The sequence below is a fragment of the Staurois parvus genome, unplaced genomic scaffold, assembly GCF_062004578.1.
Source record: "Staurois parvus isolate SC_StPar_1 unplaced genomic scaffold, SC_StPar_1.0 ptg000436l, whole genome shotgun sequence".
Taxonomy (NCBI): domain Eukaryota; kingdom Metazoa; phylum Chordata; class Amphibia; order Anura; family Ranidae; genus Staurois; species Staurois parvus.
In genome coordinates, this window is record NW_028318232.1 from 5,699,652 (window position 1) to 5,714,749 (window position 15,098).

The 15,098-nt window shown below is 43.0% G+C and overlaps 1 protein-coding gene across 1 annotated transcript in view; it reads right to left on the bottom strand.

Moving 5' to 3' along the window:
- The window catches only part of LOC149454184 (cytochrome P450 2D15-like), a 160,187-nt gene extending 145,465 nt beyond the window's left edge, over positions 1-14,722 (bottom strand). Inside the window, exon 1 of the mRNA XM_089687706.1 lies at positions 14,525-14,722. Coding sequence (XP_089543832.1) covers positions 14,525-14,722 — 198 coding nt within the window. The remainder of the gene's footprint in view (positions 1-14,524) is intronic.
- Between the last annotated feature and the right edge of the window lie 376 nt (positions 14,723-15,098).

Below are 15,098 nucleotides of genomic sequence, written 5' to 3' on the forward strand. Positions count from 1 at the left end.
TACAGAATACCCAATCAAGCGTGAATGCAAGGTGACATTGCACATAGTACCTGCAGGTGGTAATCCGCCCTGTAGCACAAGCATCGGAGGTAACAATCGTCAGAAAATGAAGCTACCATAGAATTATTTCTTGTCATACCCATAACCAGAGTCTCCTGTGCATCTGAGGAGAAGCACTTTGAATCGGCTCAAGTGTCACCTTCTGCTTTGCAAAAGGAAATTCTTTGGAATGTCCAGAGAATCCAGTGTGCCCAGGGTAGCATAGGGATGCAAGACATCATCGTTTACAGGATTGAGAAAACTGACAGATACCACATTCTGAAGATTCCTCCTGCTGCTTGGCCTATTCTGAGAAGGAGCAGAAAAGTACTCGCTCGAGCATTGAACTGGGCTTCCGTATTGATGACTAGATGGGTCTGCTCCCACTGTTTTGACACCTCCTATCCAGCCAAAACTTCAGCCTTGCTGGATAAATACCCTTTTGAACTTGTAGGTGATCTAGGCTCTGGACCAACAGTATAATACCATCCAGGTAATTATGGATGCAAAGCACCCTGTTTTCTCAGAGGAGCTACACAGAGATTAGGACCCGGATAAAGGTCATCTGTGAGGTGGTCCGTGAAGGAAGGTATGCAAACTGGAATTGTCCATACCCCACTGAGACTCAGTTTCTTGTAAACTCAGCACCAGTTGAGTCTTGGGTCTTTTTCGTACAGACACTGAAGAGAATAAAACGCCTGTAAGAGAGGAATTCGGATCAATGCCCTTTTCAGTTATATAATATTGATGTACTGAAAGAGGACATCCACCTCCTTTTTTTTTTTTTTTTGTATTTTTTCCAAATTTTTCAGTACAAAAGGGTACAACCACCCAATATAATTAACATACACAGATATCGTAAATCACTTTTATAGTTTCTTACCACCCCCCCTCCCACACACTCCTCTCCCAAATTACCCCAGTCCATCTCTTAATTTTCTTAAATAACTTAATTTGACTCCTCTAGTATTTATCTATCCGTATCTGTATCCCTTTCCCACCCATTTTAACTTTTTATGTTCTTAGTCAGGTTCTCTCTAATTTTTTCTCCTCCTAACTCCCTATCCATTCCAGATATCCAGATATCTTTTGATGTTTTAAATTCTATCCAATAGCCCCACACCTTCCCAAGTTCTTCCATTTTATCTTCTAACGCATGACACAGCTCCTCGATCTTGAAAATATTTTCCACTCTATTTAACCAATCCTTAATTCTGGGTGGCTCCAAAACTTGCCAGAACTTAGGGATCAGGCCCTAGGCGGCGCTAATTAGATGATATAATATCCCATTTTTACTCTTAGTAGCTACAGGCTCCAAATAAAATAAACACATCCACGGGTCTATATGTATAATATGTCCACTGATTTCCTGAATGCCATTATTTCCTTCCAAAACTCTTGTATTTTCGGGCAATCCCACCAAGTGTGTGCCATTGTACCTTTTTTACCACAACCTCTCCAACATAAAGGTGAACCATCAACTTGCTGCCTATGCGCCACACTCGGTGTAATATCCCATCTCGTCAGACATTTATAATTAATTTCTACTGTGTTCATATCTATCACCTCATGTGTAAAATTAAATAGTTTGTTCCATTGTTGTACCTCTAATTTTGTTCCTAACTCCCTTTCCCATTTTCCCTAAAACCTGGGAAGATCTATTCCCTCCACATCTATAAGGATCTTATATATCCTAGAAGTAATATGTTTTGGAGCTATGTTAACATTGACCAATTTTTCAAATGGATACATATCCTTCCCAATCCTCAATGGATGGGGCTGCGATGAAACAAAATGTCCTAATTGCCCATACCTCCACTCATTTAATGTGACAAATAAATAACTTTTCTCCCTTAACTCTTGATACGTGTATAACTTCCCCTTAATCAAGATATCCTTCAGACGTGCATTTCTATCTTTAATCCATTTACCAAACATGATGTCTTTCCCCGGGGGGTAAATACTCCGTGCCCACCAAAGGGATCAATACTGAATTATATTCCCATAGTTTCTGCTTGTACATTCTATTCCAAACCCTTAGTACTATTTTTGTGAGAAAACTCATACCTTCATCTAACAAACGAAATTTATGTGGTATCTATACTATCTTCCCTAATGGTGCCTTACTTAGTGTTCCTTCCATATTTACCCACCCTTTCGCTTATGAGTTAAATGTCCAATCAACTATTCATGATAATAAAAACGTTAAATAACATTTTCTAAAATTAGGCAACCCCATTTCCCCATCCTTTTTTTCCCTGCACAGTACCTCATGTCTGATTCTTGGTTTCTTATTTGCCCATATAAACCTGAGTATCAACCTCTTTATTGCCTTGAAAAAGGACCCTGAAAAACTTATTGGGAGCATGTGGAACTTATATAGAATTTTTGGAACTATCACTACTTTTACCAAGTTTATATGACCTAACCAGGAAACGCCCCCCTTTGAAAGTCTCCTCAACTAATCTTTTATTTCATTTATTAAGGGGACATAATTTGCCTGAAATAAACTTTTTATTGTGGGTGTTAGTTTTATTCCCAAATAACTTATCTCTTTATCCTTCCACATGAATGGAAACTCCTTTTGAAGGCTCAACATCTCTTGTTTTGGTATGTTAACCCCTTCACGTCTAAGGGTAAAACAAATCTAAATGCCTAAGCACAATTTTCCAACGTTGCAACAATGTGTTAGTAAAACTGTACATATCACAACTATTTTGTATATCCAGGTGAATTATACCTTGTTTTTTTTTCAGGACAAATTGGGCTTTCATTTAGTGGTAAATGGTAATGGATATCTCCTGATTTTTTTTTTATTATCAAAGGAAAACTGTCCCAAAATAGTAAAAAAAAGCATTTTTTTTAAATTTAGCTGTGTGTTTCTTGTTACTACCATAACCTACCATCAAAGATCAACCCAAAATACATTTTACAGCTCTTGATGATCGCAGTGATACCATATATGTGTATGTTATTTGTACCCGTAGTACAGCACAGAAACAATAGAGCGCATTTTGTTTTGATTTATTTTTACCTAAAACACGCTGACACCAATTTTTTTATAAATCCTGACCTTTGACCCTGACCTTTTGACTTTGACCCTGACCTTGACCCAAACACTTACCCTGGCACTGAACTAGATCAAATCTTGATGTAGGTATTTTTTCTTTCTTAATATTTATTTACTTATTTATTTTTTACTAACATTTTTTTCCCTCTATGCCAGGAGTTAGAGAGATACAATGTATCTCTCTCCTCCATTCATAGAGAAAGAAAAAAACAAGGGGGGCGGGCTATACAGTGACTGATCACTGTGATCACCAATCAGAGGCTATCACAGCAATCATGTGACCCGGAATCGGGAGTCCCGGGTCCCGATCATAAGAATGGGACCCAGGGCTCTCAGTGACACTGTGGTCTGTGTGCTGGGAGCGCAACCTGGGAGGTACGCAAATATGCAGCCCCACGGAAAAAAAGCTCAGTTCTGTGAGGCCGCATATTTGTGTTACGTCGGCGTCAAGGGGTTAATATTTAAGATCTGATTTTGCTGGATTTATTTTCAAATTTGACAGCTCTCCATATTGTTTTAAGAGTCTCATTAGATTGGGTAGTGTTATTCTAGGATTTACTATATAAAATAACATATTATCTGCATATGCTGCCATCTTGTGCTCCACCTCCCCCATCTTTATTCCTGCTATATCCGCACTCTGTCTAACCTTTGCTAGGATATGTTCTAATGATAACACAAACAACAAAGGGGATAGCGGGCATCCCTGTCTCGTACCATTATACATTTTGCACGACTGGAAAAGGGATCTGTTAACCTTGACTGCTGCCGTGGGACCATTATAAAGCCCTTTTATCAAATTAACCATTTTGGGCCCTATTCCCAGAACCTCTGACGTATCAAACATAAATCCCCAGTCCACCCTATCGAATGCTTTCTCGGCATCTAATGCTAGGAGTATTGTCGGCTGCTTCTCACTCGTTACTTTTTGCAATAAGAGCAATGATCTTAGACCATTGTCCCTTGCCACTCTTCCAGGGATGAATCCCACCTGATCTGGATGTATCCATTCCTGCATCAGTCCCTTTATTCTCGCTGCCATATAGTTTTGTATAGGTGTTTAATAAGGATATGGACCTGCACCTCACGCACGGTGTACTATCCTTACCTTCTTTGAGTATGATAGTTATATGTCCTTGTAATGATTCTTCTCTCATTTGCATTCCTTCCCCTATTGCATTCATATAATCCCACATTTTAGGGACCAGAAGGTCTCTAAAACTTTTAAAATAACCTAGAGTGAATCCATCTGGCCCAGGGCTCTTTCCTGAGGCCCTATTCTTCAGGTTAACTTCCTCCGGGGTTATAGTTCTTTCTAGATCTAATGATTTATCTTCTGCTATTCTAGGTGTAGCGATACCCCCGTAGGGGCTGCTTAAGTTTGTTCACTCCGCCACTCTGCCTCTCAACCCCAAGAACTGTCTCAGCCCCAACTGGCACACCTGGCAATAGTGTAAGTGCAAGGATCAATGAAAAGCACACACTTTATAATAAAACACAGAGATCAGCTTTACTGTAGACCTCTATGGGAAGTAATAAACATTAACAACAGGTATATGTTAGGAGAATCAAGAGAACAGCAAATACTGTGACCGAAAGCAATATAACTCACTTTTACACTCAGGCTGCTTTCAGGGGATTCCAACCATGAATAACCCCAAGAGCAGAGGCAAACACTTAAATGGCAACCTCAAAGTGGATTTAACTCCTCTACATAAATTTGGCTGTATGATGTCCAAGCAGGAGGAGAGCAGAAGAATGACTCTCTGTTGTGTCAGACCACAATCCCAATAGGAAAACACTGTACCGAAATGATGCTTAATAGCTACTTTCCAAGGTAAAGCTATTCCCTCACACACCATGCAATATAGAGGCCTGACTACGCATGCGCATGCACGTACACGTATGGCACCAGTAACTTCAGTCTCTTTGTAACAGGATGAATCTTGGGATCTTCAGCTAGCCACTTTCGTTGGTGCACTTAAACTCCTTAAACACTTAAAGTATAATTGTAATCCTGTGGCAGTATGTGTGCAGTGTTCCTGTCATCTGACAGTGGGAGAAATCCCTCTCACCAGATCCTGGGACTAAGGCCCAAACGATCGTCCTGGAAATGACAGGCTCCTCTGGTCACCTCACCATGAGCACTTCACACTGTCAGTGTAGGGACTGTACTGTAGTCCACTTCTCTCAGTTTGGATGTTCCTTTGTCTGATCCAGATCACAAAGCATGCAGTGCACTGCCCATAAGCACTTCTTTGCCAGGTCCAATCTCTCTTCTGCCACATGCAATCTCCCCCTCCTCAGGAGAAACCCCAACATGGATCCCTTCACTCTGCTCTCCCTAAGCATGATGGCTTTCGTAGTTCTTTTTTAATTCTATCTCCATATCAGCCTATAAGGCCGTTTCTGTTCAAGACTCCATCGTCCACAATGCTTTGCACCTGCACTTCCTGTTTGACAGAGTCCTTGTCATTGGCTCCTTTAATGGCTCTTATAATTGGCTCTCTCACTCTCTTACAGTCTGAGTGGAGAAGGGGGGGCTGAAATCCCTCACTGCTTTGTCTGTGTCAGGGCAAGTGTCAGGTTACACAGGAGAGGCCAGTCAGCAGATCACAGCCATGAGACAGGATTAATCCCTCCTGCTACATAGGCATCTCCAGCTCTTTTAAATATTTCTGCCTCTTTCTCTTCTCATCCTCCGTTTCTTTTTGGATTCTAGAACTTACATTATAAAGCCTACTGTAATATTCTTGGAACCTATTAGCAATATCAGTGGTGGAATATACTAGATCTCCCTTATCAGTTTTATCGGTTTGTATTTTATCTATAAAATGTTTTGCTTTCTTTTCATTTAACCTCATTAAATATTTTCCAGGTCTATTCCCCCACTGATATCTTTCCTTAGATACCCTATTAATTATCCTCCTCACCTCCTGTTCTGTAAGATATTTTAGTTCTTCTCTTTTAAGGATTATTTTCTGGAATATATCCATACCTTTATTCTTTGTATGCAACTGTTCTAATTTACATAGTTCCTCCATCACCCTCTTTATTTTTTTCCCCCCTGTTCTCTCTTTTTTCCTGCCCCTATTGCTATCAGTAATCCCCTTATATACGCCTTATGGTCTTCCCACACTGTGGCTGCCATAACCTCCTTGGTCTCATTGAGCTCAAAGAATTGTTTGATTTCCTGCTTCAACTTTTTCACTGTTTCCGGGTCTTGTATGAGTGTCTAATTTAATCTCCAAAAGTTTGTCCTACTCTGCTCTACACCAGTCCGGAGTCTCGCTGTGACAGGAGCATGGTCAGAGCTAGTTGTAACCTGTATTTTGGAACTCACCAGCAACTCCAACTGTCTATGTTCTATCAATATATAATCCGACCTTGAATATGTTCCATGTACAGGAGAGAAGAAGATATAATCTCTCTCTCTTGGGTGTTTTACTCTTCAAGTATTGGCCAATTGGCCTTGATGTAATAACATCTTCAGTGATTTTAATTTCCTACCACCCTCTCTTACTGTGCCAGAAGATGCATCCAAATGCGGGTCTAAGCACATATTAAAGTCTCCTGCCACTGCCAGACTCCCCCTTTTATATTCAAAGATTTTGCTTAACATACCCTCCAAGAATGTTACTGGGTTTTTATTTGGGCCATAAATATTAACTAGTGTATACTCCACTCCTTGTAGTTTCCCCTTCAGAAATAAAAAACCGACCCTCTGGGTCCTCCACTCTCTCCTCTAAGTTGAAGCTCACATTCTTTGAGAACCCAATTGCCACTCCTTTACCCCTTCTGAGTGGGGAATCAACGTAATACAATTTTGGATAATACTTCGCATATAACTTTACATTTGTATCAAAGGTTAAATGTGTCTCTTGCAAGAACACTACATCTATATTGACACATTTCCCTAAGGATCTTATGCCTTTTTGTCAGAGTTTAATCCTTTCACATTATATGTCATAAACTTGAGTGATCTCATTTGTAGAATTACTTCTCTCTCCTTCACTTTACCTACACCGGGGACACAGATAACGGTAGCTTGAAGACTGGACTTTCTCCACCCCCCCCCCCCTTATTTCTTCCTTGCCCCAAACCCCCCAACTCCCCTCCCCCTACAGCCCCCAATTTCCCTCCCCAAAAACCCTTATGGCCTACATGATGCCCTGGAATCTGTCATAGATAATTTCCACAGGTGATTCCGTATTTGGGGTGAGACTCTAAACACACGTCCACTCCAATCCCTAGTGTCATTAGTTAAACTGGAGCCTGACAGTGTGTTCAAACCTCTGGGATGCCCGCCAAAGCAAATTTCTCCCTTTTAGCCTCTCTTTCCCTCCCTACCACTACCACTTCTATGTGGGGCAATATCCCTTACTACTTCTTCCTGATTACCTGCTGCCAATTTCCCGCCCCCAACTCTCAACTCTACCTACTGACCACCCTTCAATATCTATTTTTTGTAAGTCCAGTTTCTCACGAATGTCATTAAAGTCTTCAGGGAATCTCCGTCTTGCCGATTTCCCATCTTTCCAGACGATCAAACAAGCCAGGAAGCCCAAATTGTAACGGACCTTTTTCTCTCTTATATGTTCCAGTAATGGTTTCAAAGATCTTCTTCTTGCCAGTGTCTCTGAAGAAATGTCAGCAAAAATATTTAACTTCATCAGATTTTATTTCAGTAGTGTCCCGCAACGTTTTCCATATTATTTCCCTGTCTGCATAATTATGAAATCGAACGATCAAATCTCTGGGGAGATCCATCGGAACTCCAGCAGGCCGTCTAATCCTGTGTGCTCTTTCAATTTGCAATTTTTCTGCCTCAGATCTTCCCATTATTGAGCTACACACTTTCTTATTTTCTATTCTAAGTCCTCAGCTTGATCTTCTTCTGGGAGACCCCAGATCCTTAAATTCTTCCTTCTATCCCGGTTCTCCTGATGCTGTATTTCAGGCCTTGAAATTTCCACTTGCCTGCTCACCAATGGCGAGTGGAAAATATGGTGGGGGCGAGTGTGTCCCCCAGAGCCATCTTGCTGAGCAGGTTCAGAGCTCAGGCCGGATCTGTCATTGGCACTGGGAGCCGTCAAGACTGCTCAATAGCTGAGAGCAGTGAAAGCAAAGGAAGGAGTGTGTGCTGTGCTCTCTGCCTTCCGCTAGAGTGCAGTACCCGGCTCTGTGAGTGAACAACGAAGTACTGCAACTTTTTATAGGGCTGTGGTTGGCTTCAGGGGAGAGGAGAGAGCACTTAACATCATGCGTGCATGTGTTTGCATGTGCATGTTTTTGTGTGTCTGTGTATACATGTATATGTGTCTGCGTGTATGTACATGTATGTGTGTGTGTGTACATGTACGTATGTACATGTGTCTGTGTGTGTGTGTATGTACGTATGTACATGTGTATGTACGTACATGTATCTGTGTGTACGTGTGTCTGTGCATGTGTATTTCTGTGTATGTACATGTATCTGTGTGTATGCGTGTCTGTACATGCCTGTGTGTGTATACATGTGTCTGTGTGTGTGTGTGTGTGTGTGTGTGTGTGTGTGTGTACATGTATCTCTGTGCGTGTGTATGTACGTACATGTCTGTGTGAATTTTAGAAAGCCAGCTTGTGCTGGAGGGAGCATCGAGCAGGGGAGAAACTTGAATCCGGAGGAAACAGGGCTGTGCAAAGCAGGCCAGACCAACCATTATAGTTTTAGGCTTGTGTCAGGCTGGTGGTTTTTTATCAATTAATAATGCCTGTCATTACCAGTATTTTGAAGCTGTCAGGGACTAGTTGCTAAGGCGTCATCCACATGGGGGTTGGTAAAAACAGGCAGATGCAGTTAGCATTGCTGTGCATATGGCTGCAATGCGCTGTAGTGTTGTAAACATTTTATACAGCATGTAGTGATTGGTATACAGAGCTGCCTGTCACATATGAGCATTAGGGCTGTTTGCATTTGCAGCTAACATAAAAATTACCCCAAGTAGTCGCTTTTCAGAAGGCATTTAACAGTTCGTTTAGTATCGTCCACACCTTTGCAGAGGAGTGCAGTGCTGTAATGTGTGTGTTACTGCAACGCATGTTAAGTGCGTCAGCATGTGGCAGTGCCATTCTTTTCAACAGAGAGATGTCATTTTCCTCCTGGGTAGGGTATGATTTTGCTGCGGCCTATGAATGAACTTCATACCATTACTGCCACTTCTCTTGAAACAACCTCTGCATCCTTCCATGAAGTATGTTCTGACTTCAATAGGCAGTCATCTGGGTCATCCCATTCTGCTACCCTAATGAATTACTGAACCCAAGAGAAACTCCTACCTCTGGTGAAGTCAGTGCAAGGCAATGGAGAATGGCTTGGATAAAGGTGCCCTCAGATCAAGGAATAAAGTCGTCTGTGGTGGGCTATGGGTCTCCTTGGTTAGGAGAGATAACTGTGGTGCCCATTACTCTTCTACAGGCCTGTATCCTTGACGTTGTGCTTGGATTCTGCAGGCATAAGTGGCTGGAGAACTCCGAGGATCACTATTTGTCCATGAAAGACCAGGATTTGCTGGCTCCCAGCATCCTTTGTCCTTAGAGAGGTCTCAGTGGCAATATCCACAGACCTGTTAGTCTGGTAATAGGTCCACGCTGCAGGCTCAGCAATTCTTACCCTTTTGTCACTGTTAGCACTCAGGGAAGCAAGAATGCCGACACTCACTAGGAACTTTATGTGCATCCTGGGTGAGACATGTGGGGCTGGATGAGCCACTCTCCACACTGGACTTGTCCTGACAGGGCAACACTCTTTTAGCTTGACCTTAAGCAAGAGTAAGAGTGGGCTAGGTTGTACCAGAAGATGAAGGTCATGCTCATGAAAAGGCACACTTTTTCCTCTTCATACTTTACACACACTGATGGTCCCTACCTGAGCACATGGAGGTCTTGGTTATGTGGCAGAAGGCTCATGTTGGAGCAAGGATGTCAGTACTGCATGGAAAGTAAAATGAAAGACTCAGAGAAAGAAGCAGACAGATCATATACGTGTCCAAATCACTTACCACCTACCCCCATTCACCTGCAGCATTACAAAGGGAAAACAGAAGATGTTTCTAGTGCAGAGCCACCTCACACATGTGTGAGCCTGGACATGCCATAACAAAGGTGGTCGCCACAAGAGGCCATCTGCACAGTGTATGCAATAGGTGGCCATGAGACCAGAAACAACCACAAAACCTGAAACGGATCATGCATGCATGCTGGTCACAGGAAATGTCACAGATGAAAGGAAAAAACTGCTGCCAAAAAAAAAAAAACCCCAATCACTCTCACAAAGGAAAAATAACAAAACCTAATGAATGTAGAGGCAAAAAAGGAAAACAAAAAGGGATAGCACTAACCTGTAGGAGCAAAGAAAAAAGGCAGCACTAACTACAGCACCATTATTCTGCTCAGGTGTTCAGGGAAACACATGCACCATGGACTGCAGCGTTCACACACCAGCTCAGGTGCACCACATGAAGTTCTGACTCAGCCCCAACAGAACTCCTCAGCCCCAAAAGACCACCAGAAGAGGCTCCCCACCTTGTTGGTGCATTTAGCAACCTAAGATGCAAGACTGCGCCCGGGAGAAGCTGAACCCAGACAGACCCTGACTCAGTCGGCAGGTAGGGACTTATCGCAACATCACGGTCTTGTGGGTGTAGATCCTGAGGACACAAAGGAGAATGGGGGAGGTTGCTCTCAGACAGATTTACACAGGTCCTGTGGGTGGATATAGGGGCGGAGCTATATCACATGTATGCTGCCATGTTGGAGTCAGGAAAATAAAATTAAAAGGACAGAACATGAAAAGATAATGCATCCACACAACAGGCTGGCCATACATCAATTTTCTAGTACAATTTTTCTTTAGCTTTACCAAAACCATATAATATGAGGTCAGACCTAACCACTTTAAATTTTTCTGAAATCAGGCAGTCTCTTGCACTACATAGTTAAAAGTAAAATCTAAAGGAAATTGAATAGGAAAATTGTATAATGTATAGCCAGCTTAAGGTACCCTCCACAAGCACTTGATATTCTTAGTTCCTAAGCTCATCCCATTGCACATTGAGAAGCATGGACATTGCAAGCAAACTGAGGATTCCGCCCAAAACTTCTCCATTACTCACTAGAGGTAGGCCTAATTACTTATTTTTTTTACATAGTGTTAATGTTAAGCTACACATAATACAGTTTTCTTCCCCTTGCAGTAAAAAGTTAGATATAATAGACAGGAACACCTCTCCTCTAAGCTGGTAAATAGGGACAAGCAGAAAAGAAGCTTGTAGAATATTACATCTCTATGACAGACATGATCACCTCTGATCTCATGTCCAGTGCTGAGCTGCATCTAGTAAATCCATAGCTGGCCTATTGGTGAACTGCCAGGTACAGCCTCGGCTCTGGTAGTTTGGTGTGTTCGGGTGCACACCTGTAGGGTGACATCATGTCACTCATCGGGCTTGTGAAAAGCCACACCCAAAGTACCACCCAAGCTGAGACCAAGCCCAGCAGTTCACCAAATGGCCAGCTCCAGAACTGTAAAATGCGATCTAAATTGTTCGATCAAAGATAAATGTTCATAAAATCCTGCGATCGATTCATGAATATGGTGAACACAGCTTATAACAGATCCGGAAAATGGCAGAAATGCGCACTCACCGACCGCGCATAGAAAATGCGCATGTGTGTATCAAATCCCACAGATGTCGTTATCCTCCGGGAAGAGGTGTCATCAGTCGATCTGCTGGGCTAACAGGGCCTCCTTAGGTTTGGATCAGCCAGGATACATGTTCCTTCCAGGTACAGGGTTCCCTCCTCTGGATAGAATATGTAGCTGTGTCTGTCAACCCCTCAGTGAGGGGCAAAAAATGGGAGAGTACCCATAGTGTAGTATGCTGAGTATTTTATTGGTAAATGAAAATCTTTAAAATCAGGTCAGTGACAATGCTGGCAAATTGCCAGAAAAACACAGTGGTCTGGACGGCAAGATCAGGTGTCACAGGCTCTCAGTTCCTCCTGAGGCCTTTTGTGCTAAGGCATATCATCAGAGGGGACCACGTGGCGGTCTGGCAGCCAACTATTGCTAGGGTCAGTAACTTGCTCTTATTTGCTTATATTAGCTCTTCACTGTGTTTTTCTGGCACAGGAGATGACCAGAGACTTCGGACCTAGTACAGGAGATGACCAGAGACTGTGGACACAGTACAGGAGATGACCAGAGACTACGGACACAGTACAGGAGATGACCAGAGACTTCGGACACAGTACAGGAGATGACCAGAGACTTCGGACACAGTACAGGAGATGACCAGAGACTGCGGACACAGTACAGGGGATGACCAGAGACTGCGGACACTACAGGAGATGACCAGAGACTGCGGACACAGTACAGGAGATGACCAGAGACTGCGGACAAAGTACAGGAGATGACCAGAGACTGTGGACACTACAGGAGATGACCAGAGACTGCGGACACAGTACAGGAGATGACCAGAGACTGCGGACACGGTACAGGAGATGACCAGAGACTGCTGACACGGTACAGGAGATGACCAGAGACTTCGGACACGGTACAGGAGATGACCAGAGACTTCGGACACGGTACAGGAAATGACCAGAGACTGCGGACACGGTACAGGAGATGACCACAGACTGCGGACACGGTACAGGAGATGACCAGAGACTGCGGACACGGTACAGGAGATGACCAGAGACTGTGGACACGGTACATGAGATGACTAGGGACTTCGGACACAGTACAGGAGATGACCAGAGACAGCGGACACGGTACAGGAGATGACCAGAGACTGCGGACACGGTACAGGAGATGACCAGAGACTGCGGACACGGTACATGAGATGACCAGGGACTGCGGACAAGGTACAGGAGATGACCAGGGACTGCGGACATGGTACAGGAGATGACCACAGACTGCGGACAAGGTACAGTAGATGACCACAGACTGCGGACACGGTACAGGAGATGACCAGAGACTGCGGACACAGTACAGGAGATGACCAGGGACTGCGGACACAGTACAGGAGATGACCAGAGACTGCGGACAAAGTACAGGAGATGACCAGAGACTGCGGACACTACAGGAGATGACCAGAGACTGTGGACACAGTACAGGAGATGACCAGAGACTGCGGACAAAGTACAGGAGATGACCAGAGACTGCGGACGTACTACAGGAGATGACCAGAGACTGCGGACGTACTACAGGAGATGACCAGAGACTACAGACATAATATAGGAGATGACCAGAGACTGCGGACACAGTACATGAGATGACCAGAGACTACGGACATAGTACAGGAGATGACCAGAGACTACGGACACAGTACAGGAGATGACCAGAGACTGCAGACATATTGTAGGGTATGAACAGAGTTCTTTCAGCAATGCACAGATGTACAGTTTGTGGAAAACAGCTCAGGTTTTGGTATTACAGTCCAAAGGCAGTCTATGTGGGGAAGGACATACCTGGTCACCCGTGCTCAGCATCCTCTCTGAGGTCCGGGGGCGGGGCTCCCACTCACATCACAAACGTCTACTACAGCAGCTCCCTCTCGAGCATACAGGCTGCATGGGGCAGGGTCAGTGGAGCTTCAGGACCTGGCCCCACCCCCTTCCTTCTGGCTGGCCCGGTATGCTAACATGGCGGAGGCGACAGGGGGAGGCCTGGTCAATATTTGCTCCATGAGCCGCACAGACATTTCCCTCCAATTTTGGAGAGAAAAAAGTGCGTCTTATGGAGCGAAAAATACGGTAATTTTTTTCATTCTATGTTGGAACTAATGGACTTTACTGGACAAAATCCATACACACTTAAAAATTTACTTTTTCGAGAAAAAATTTCCATCCTGCTCTTTCAGATTTGTCACTGTGGATGAAAAAGAACACTAATTTTACCCCATTAATGAAAATTGAACAAATGTGCTTGAAATTAAAAAGTTGGAAAACAATTCTACTAATGTATGGCTAGCTTAACTTACAGTGTGCAAGTGTTAATTACATCATATATAATCAACTTTAACAGCTGGGGTCTAGAGAATTACATCTGATATAATCAACTTTGCCAGCTGGGGTCTAGAGAATTACATCTGATATAATCAACTTTGATAGCTGGGGTCTAGAGAATAAGAAAATCAATAATAAATAATATATTTTTTTTTAATTTTAACAATGCGTATGTTCCATATTTTATAAGCAAAGGTAGAGAAATGTTATTTATCGTTCAGATAGTAAATACGCAGTGATAAGATTGTAGAGCAGCTTAGTCTACTAAGGCAGTGCTATGACTTGGCTTTGGAATAGCACCCCGGTAGCAGTGTTCCTAAAAAATGCTTTTGAAATGCTTCTAGACTGTTGAAACATGTAACATACCTGGTTTAGAGAGACATGTAGATTCTTGAAGTCAATCTGCAGAATATTACCCAGAAATGGTACTCCTGTCGGACCCTGAGGAAAGCGTGGACCCCTTTTTCTGCTTTTTAAGTCCAGGAGGAGAAGAAAAAGAACAGCAAAGATTCCCAGCAAAAATGCATTAGAAAACAGAGAGGAGAGAGCTTCTGGCTTCCACATTTTAACATGCAGCTATTTAACCAACGTTCAGTGGCTGCAGAGATCTTGCTTTGGACTTGTGGCAATTTGCTTTTCACCAAGACAAAGTACAGATTTATAACAGATTTAAAGAATAATACAGCAACCTGTAACGCCTTTCACTGAACTCAAGTGACTCCACAATGACATCAATTTAAAGAAGCAGCACAAATATGAACTCTGTTACTGTGTACACTTACTTAGTTTGCATGAACTTGTATCACCTTTTTTCATATAAAAGATTTGATATGCTTTTTAGTGTGTGTATGCACGCACATGTGCTAGAGCTGCATGTGGCTACAGATCACTGATGTTTAAACATAAAATGTTCCCTGCACTGTGTTCATACAAACACCCC